This window comes from Centruroides sculpturatus, unplaced genomic scaffold (genome assembly GCF_000671375.1).
Source record: "Centruroides sculpturatus isolate CEXI.00-Female unplaced genomic scaffold, Cexi_2.0 scaffold490, whole genome shotgun sequence".
Classification (NCBI taxonomy): domain Eukaryota; kingdom Metazoa; phylum Arthropoda; class Arachnida; order Scorpiones; family Buthidae; genus Centruroides; species Centruroides sculpturatus.
In genome coordinates, this window is record NW_019384667.1 from 235,272 (window position 1) to 242,802 (window position 7,531).

At 27.8% G+C, this 7,531-nt stretch overlaps 1 protein-coding gene across 1 annotated transcript in view; it reads left to right on the forward strand.

The window, feature by feature from the left end:
- The first annotated feature begins 3,518 nt into the window (after nt 1-3,518).
- The window catches only part of LOC111626669, a 57,412-nt gene continuing 53,399 nt past the window's right edge, over nt 3,519-7,531 (forward strand). The window contains exon 1 of the mRNA XM_023370134.1: nt 3,519-4,278. Within this exon, the coding sequence (XP_023225902.1) occupies nt 3,670-4,278 (609 nt within the window). The 5' untranslated portion in view covers nt 3,519-3,669. The remainder of the gene's footprint in view (nt 4,279-7,531) is intronic.

Genomic DNA, 7,531 nt, shown 5'->3' on the forward strand with positions numbered 1-7,531 from the left:
TATATATATATATATATATATATATATACACACTTTAGTCAGTTTTTGAAGAAAGATTGCAAGATATTCTTCATCTCTATAGAGTATTTTTTTATGATTCATTAATATAACTTGTACAACTACACTGCGGGAGAGAAGTATTGATTTTTTTTATGTTCCCTTCTACTTAAAATATAAATCTTAGCTACAATAACGAAGTTGACAAGTCGAGTTTTAGACTGCACAAAATCAATGTGCAAGATAATAAATGCATATATCCAGAGGCTGCACACTCTTCTCCCCCCTTGAACATGATCATATCGGGCAACACATCACTGTGTTACTATAATAATATCCTTAAGTGTGACGTATAACAGAAGAGAAAGAGAGAGAGGGGGAATGCTATGAGGTTAAAATGCATCAGCCAGGTGGTTAATGCCCCCGTAAAGCCAAGGCCAAACTCAAGTTCACCTAAAATTCACCCCTCGATGGTGGACGTCTCCCTTATTTAAACATTTAAGAGAGAACACGGGGTTTATATATAAAGTAAATAGTGTGTATATACACGGAGCGATAAACTATTTTAATATCCCGAAAAAAAAAAAAATATATTTAAAAGTTTCTCTCTGCTTTTATTTTATTATTTTATTTTTTAATCTTAAATATCCTCCGATGATAAACACACTTAAAATTCAGAAAAGGTTTGTTTATATGTAAATTGTAATCTGTTAAGTTGGCAGCATGCCAGAAGTAAGCGTCCGTTTGTGTGTATTATTTTTATTTTATTTTATTTTATTTTTTTTAATTAATAAAATAATATGTATTTATGTATATTATTTTTATATACGAGAAAATATGAAAGAAAATATCCAAGTATTAGGAGAATTTAAAATATTTTCGATTTTAATATACAAGCGAAAATTTGAATAATGTAAGGTAGGAGAAAAATAGTAATATAGGCGAATCGATAACATAAGCTTTTAATTCTGATTTGTCGACGTTAGCAGCACTGCCTGCCTCCATTGCGGCCGTGCAGGCTACGACTCTGAATATAATCAAAATTCGATCAATTATTTTAAATTTTTAAAATGTCAGTCGGTAATTTTAGTTTCTCCCTACGTTGCGTCGGTTTTTTCCCCCATAAATTCCCCAAAACTTCCCAAACGTTTAGGGAATTATCCCGTTTTTCTCTAATTATACTAATTAATTTATATTTCGTTTTTAAGGGATTTTTACCTACTTAATTTAGGAATATTTCCCTAAAAGATATATTTTTCTTTTTTTTTTACCCGAAGCAAAATCTTGCATAGATGAGGATTTTTTTTTAAGTATAAGTTAAGGGAGGAAATGTGTATTTGTGAATATTTACGAAAATGCTAGACGAAATCTAGAAATTTCCAGACGTTTCCGCAGTCATTAAATGCAGCACCATTTATTATGATACGAAATAAAGTCAAGTTATGGGAGCAGAACGGTGAATCATTCTGGTATTAAATTACATACAGTATTCCTAGTTCGGAGCCCTCTTTACGTTTATAAAGTGATGGAATAAAGCGACTTTTGTATATATATGAAACACTTAATTGATGTTTAAAATAATTAAATATTTAAGAGAACGAAGAAGAAGAAGGAGGAGGAGGAGGAAAATTTATTTATTTAAAACTATAGATCGATTTTTTGGCTATGGATATACTTCAAACGGATTTTAAAATAATTAGCTGCGTGTTTGTTTTTTTTTTGGTTATTCGCTTATCTTTTAAGTGTATAAATATAGTTTTTTTTAGTTATTTAAATGTAAAAAATAATAATTTGAAAAGTATGTCGATGTTTATTTACAAAAATTCTCCCGAGAGGGGATTTACCGTTCCGGGATATTTCCCTGCTTATGCAAATTATATAAACTTCAGTATATATATGTTTTTATTATTATTATTATTATTATATTCATTTATGATTATTCTATTTATTATAAATTCATGAGTTTTTATTTTACTTTACCGAATATTAATGTAGTATAAACGAAGTTATTTATTTATATAATAAAAGTTCTTTACGTAATTTTCATATTACGGTGACGACAAAAAAAATCGTTGATTTTAATTAATTACTTTATTATTATTATTATTATTCTCTTCCGTATATATTTATATAATACACTTTTCTTGGGATATTTTCCTGTTGCTATACTTTAACCGTCCGGGAAATAATAATTACACTTCTATCGTTGTAATAAAATAGGTGCGGTTATTCACTTGTCATATAGGGAATTTTCCTAACGGGTATTCGCCTCTGGGGATATTTCCCTATTGATATATTTTAATATCTGGGAAAAATAAATGGGAAGCCATCTTGAAGAGAGAATCTACCTAGCGATCAATAGCATATTTTTTTAATTAAGTACATCATTTAGTAGATTATGCTTTAGTCCAACCAATGAGTCACCTTTGTCGTTAAATGTGACATTAAACGAAGTTAATTTCACATTTAACGATAGAATAACGCTTTATTTAGATTTCTAAGTTAATGCATGGCTGATTGCGGCAATCGTTAAATAAACAACGTATTTAATAAATACACGGGATGCAATCTAAATATCAAAACTGTCCACGTAATAGAGAACATTTAGAATATTTTTGCATATATCAGTAGTTAAAACCTCGTTCCTAAAACTAAGAAGAGGGGTCGGAAAAAAAAAGAAAAAAAATTATAACGAGTTATTTTTGTCATAAAGGCTGAAACTTGATTAAAATTTCAAATATTGAAGATAAATTTCCCTATGGGGAATACACATTAAGGGATATTTTTCTAATTATTTCAATACGAAAATAAAAATCTTCCGTGCATTTTAATATTACAACAGCGAAGATTTATATTAATAAACATATTTTTTTTCCGTTAAAAATAACTTTTATGCATAAAACTACCGAGAAAAATCTTTTATAAAACTTTAAAATCGATTTTTTTTAAACTTTATATAAAGTTTTATTTTTCTTTTCTATTTTTTTTTTTTTTTTTGAGGATTTGGGGATCGCTCAATCCTCTTAAAATAGAAAATCTGGATATTTATGTGTAAGCGCGTATATGTCAGCTATAATTATGCCAAGTTTAGTCTATGTTACTTGTCTAGGAATTTATATCTAACTATAAGCAAGGAGCGGCTATTTATATAAGATAAGCAAAGCAACCACATTTATAAGCATTGTTGCCAAATTACATAAAAATAAACATCGCCCCCTGGATTTACAGGAAAAAAAATTAATAATAATAAATAGTAATTTAATTTATTTTAAAAAAATTTTTATATAATTTTATTTTAAAACAGAGTTAAACATAATTTTTTATTTGCGGTTAAATGTAGGGGAAAAAAAGTGATATAAATTAACGAATTTTTATCCCCAGCGAGGGAATTTCATTTTATATAAAGTTTGAAAAATTACGAAAGGAGTAGGGGAAAAAAATAAGAAGGGCGAAAGTTCTTTAAAGAAAAATAAAGGAAAAAATCTGCGAATCTCGTAAAAAAAATTAAAGAAAGTAAATAAAACAAATCAAAACAAAATTAAAGGGAAAAAAATAAAAATAATAATAATAACCATAAAAAAGGTTATTTTTTCGCTCCCCCCGAAATCTCACGCGAGCCGGACACCCTAGTGCGCAGACGCGTTGTTTGGACGTCCCTTCCGGAAGAAGAATATGGCGGAAAGAATCGAAGAACGTAACAGGACGTCGAGTTATCAACTTTCTACTCAACCGACGGAGAATGCGAAGACCCGGCAGGCCACGAACTATGGCGTCAAACTGTTCCGTGATTATTGTTTCCGTCGCGGCGTGGACAGGATCGACTGTCTGAATGACAAAGACATAGCCAAGTTGTTAAAAGGATTCTATGCAGACGTCCGCACCAAGGACGGGCAACGTTTCAGTGTTAATTCCCTGATTGCCATTAGGTACGCACTCAGTCGATTCTATTATCGTTTGCCCCAACTATCCCGTAAGATCGATATCGTGCGTGGAACGGCCTTCGACGAAGCCAACCAGATATTCAGGAACGTCCTGAAGGACTTGGAAACTCAGAACAGGGGTCAGAGCGGCTGTCAAAGGGTCGACGTCGACACAGATGATCGACACAAACTCAGACATTACTTTGTTCACGCCATCCACACTCCCAGGGGTCTACTACACAAAGTATGGTACGATCTGATGCTACAGATAGGAAGGAAAGGAAGGGATGGACAGAGGATGTTATCCAAGAGTTCGTTCGTTATCGGGACGTCTACCGACGGCAGACAGTACATTTATCAGGTATGTTGATTTTTGTTATAGTTACGGCCGTAATGACGGTCGATATCTCTCTAGTACTTGACAATTTAATGGAGGAGTTTTCGAGTGCCTTTACTTCCAATCGTCCTCTATACCCCCGGCCCGTTGCAAAACTTTTCCTAAACTCTGATCGAAAGTTTTTGATCGTTTTCGGCCTTATCGACTTTTACCCTCCTCCTCCTCCTCTTCCCATGTCAACTTTTTCTCTCTCCCGGCATCAATTTTTCTCCTACGCGTTTTCCCTATTTGAAAATTAACGTTATCGATCCGATATACCAAATGTCATGATGTAGTTGTGAAAAGGAATTTATTCCTAATCCTATTCGTGAATGTTAATTTTTTTCTTCTTCTTCTTCTTCATCTTATTCATTTTCGCCTTTTTACTATCATTGTTACTATTTTTAGATTTTTGTTTTGGTATTTACTTTAAGGGTGAGTGGGGTTTGCCTACTCTTCTTCCTATTAAAATTATAACTGGAAATAAATCATTTTTGTTAATTATTATTAAAAAATAACTTATTTAATCTTTTCTCAAATTTTTAAACTTGCATCTTGTTTAAATTTTTTTGTTGTTGTTTTGGTATTTATCTCAAGGGATGAGGAGGAGGAGGAGGAGGAGAACCCCTCCTCCTCCTCCTCATCACCTTAAAATTATAACTGGAAATAAATTAATTTTTATTAATTATCATTTAAAATTTTATTATTATTATTATTATTATTAAAAATGACTTACATAATCTGTTGCGAAATTTTTAAACTCGGATCTTGTTAAAAATTTTTTTTTATTATGTTTGTTTTTATCATAAAAATAACCTAGAGAAAATTTTTCTTTACTATATTAAATAAAGCAAAAGTTTTGAATTTAAAATTTATTCGATAAATTAAATTTCTTCTTGGGTTTTCTTTTTCGAATTATTTTGTTTTTTTATTATAAAAAAAAAGTAATAATAATGTTGTCATTATGAAATAATTTAGGGTAAAAATATAAATTTAAACAGTTTTTAGAAAAAAAAAAATAGTTATAAATAAATTTTTTCCGGTTTTCTACGAATTTAATTAAAAATTATATTTATTTATTAAAAATTAACTTGCCGATAATTAATTCCAATTTATTTTTATTTTGATTAATTTTTTAAAAATTAATTTTGCATTAAAATAAGTTTTTTCTTTTTTTTTTTTAATTATGTTTTAAGGACAATTATAAAATTTTTCGAGTTTAGAATAGATGTCTTTTGAGACGGAAAGACAATTGCACTGGGCCTCTCTATCTCTCGTATGGGGCCTCTAAGCAGTTTGATGAGTATTAATAGATTACTTCAAGGTGAAGAATGCTTCATTTATCCAATTGTCTGAGCCTTCTTTTTTTTTTTTTTTTAAATTGGACGAAACTTTTTATTCTTAATATAAAAGTAATTATTAAATTTGTATTTGTTTTAAAAAAAAAAAACTTTTTTTTTTACCTTATTTATTTGTATATTTTGTCAGAGTTTTTATATTAATTTATTATTAAGTTTTAATAATTTATTAGTTTGGAAGTCAATTTTTATACACGTTATAAGCGTTTTATATTTACTATTTTAAAATATGCTGTTGATAAAAGTTTCGGGAACTACATATTTTTAACCAACGTATCGGAAAATAAATAGCTTTTATTATTATTATTATTTTACACTTATACTTTTTATGTAAGAATTTATATTATTATTTTAAAAAATTATTTGCGCAATAATTTTATCTAATTTTCTTAAAAATAAATGATTATTTTGTTATTTATTCTCTCGAAAGGGACGTTAACTGAATTTAATGTACAGAATAAAACTTGCTATAGATAGAGAGTAAGAAAAGTTTGAATAAATAATTATGTAATTGTTTTGGTGCTAATTAAAGCAAAGTGTAAGTTTGGCTGTCGTTTAGCGCGCATTATAAATTTTGAGATATTAATTTCTAAAAAGTTCCAAAACAAATTTTAATTGCTTGAAAATATATTATAAATTAACATATGAATTTTAGATTTTATTTACGAATAAAATTACATAGTAGCATTGTAAAATATTAAATTAAAATTCATAGATAATTATTATTAATTATTAAATTACATTTAAGAAAACTAATTGTTGTAAAGATATTAATACGTTATAATAAAATTATTTTCCATTAAAATGCATTATAATAATTAAATATCTTTCTGTTTTAAAATATAAAATGAAAAATTCTTAATCTTAATATTTTATTATTTAATTTAGAATGGATTTACGATTCAGTTAATTTCTAAAATTTCAATTAGTAATTTGTAATTTTAAATTAATTTAATAATTTTATACCGAATTTCGACGGTAAAAGTTAACGGTATTTTTCTTGATCTTTAAAAAAGAAATGACTTGTTTTCCAAAAATTCGATGCAGTAGAATAAGAAGAATATCAACAACAGTAAATTTTATTAAGCAGATTTATGCACTAACTTATTACTTGATCTATCCTGTTTGATTACTCTTGCTCGGAAGATATCTTACTTCATAAAATTATTGCTGATAATAATAATAATTTATATGAAATTATAAATCTGTCTTAATATAAACATACGAGATGTCCCACCAAATCTATTCTAGAATATATTCTCGTCAAATTTTGAGGTGTAAGAGTCAAAAAAGATACTTTATCGTGAAAGGAACGTTTGAATTTTTACTTTTATTTTATTTTATTTTATTTTATTCAAATAAAAAAATAAAATTTTCAAATTTGCTTAATTTGAGAAAGTGATATTAACACTTTTCTACCTAATTAAACAGCAAATTTATATTCTTACCTGCAATCAATGAAGTTGTTTTTATAAGAAAATATTTTCTACACTTGCATCACTTTCTTCAGCTTTTAAGAATAACAATCAAAGAACATAAACTCTAGAAATAAGTTTTGAAAAATCCAATAAAATGTAATGAATTCTAATTATAATGATATATATATAAATCAAGTGGTTATTTATCATATTTTCCTGCAAGGTTGCAAACCAGCAAAGCACATGTGTTGCAGGAAAGTTTCTACTTTTGAATTTTTAATTAATAAATTTTAAAAAATATATTATTTTGCATTGTTTGGATTATATTTCTATAGTAGTTGTCATATGTTACTGTTTACAATAATTAGCATTCGTCATAAAAAGTATACTATGCATCAACCTTAGAGGAGTCTGTCAAGCTGGATTTTAATATCAGAAAAATTGTATTTATTTTATAATTAT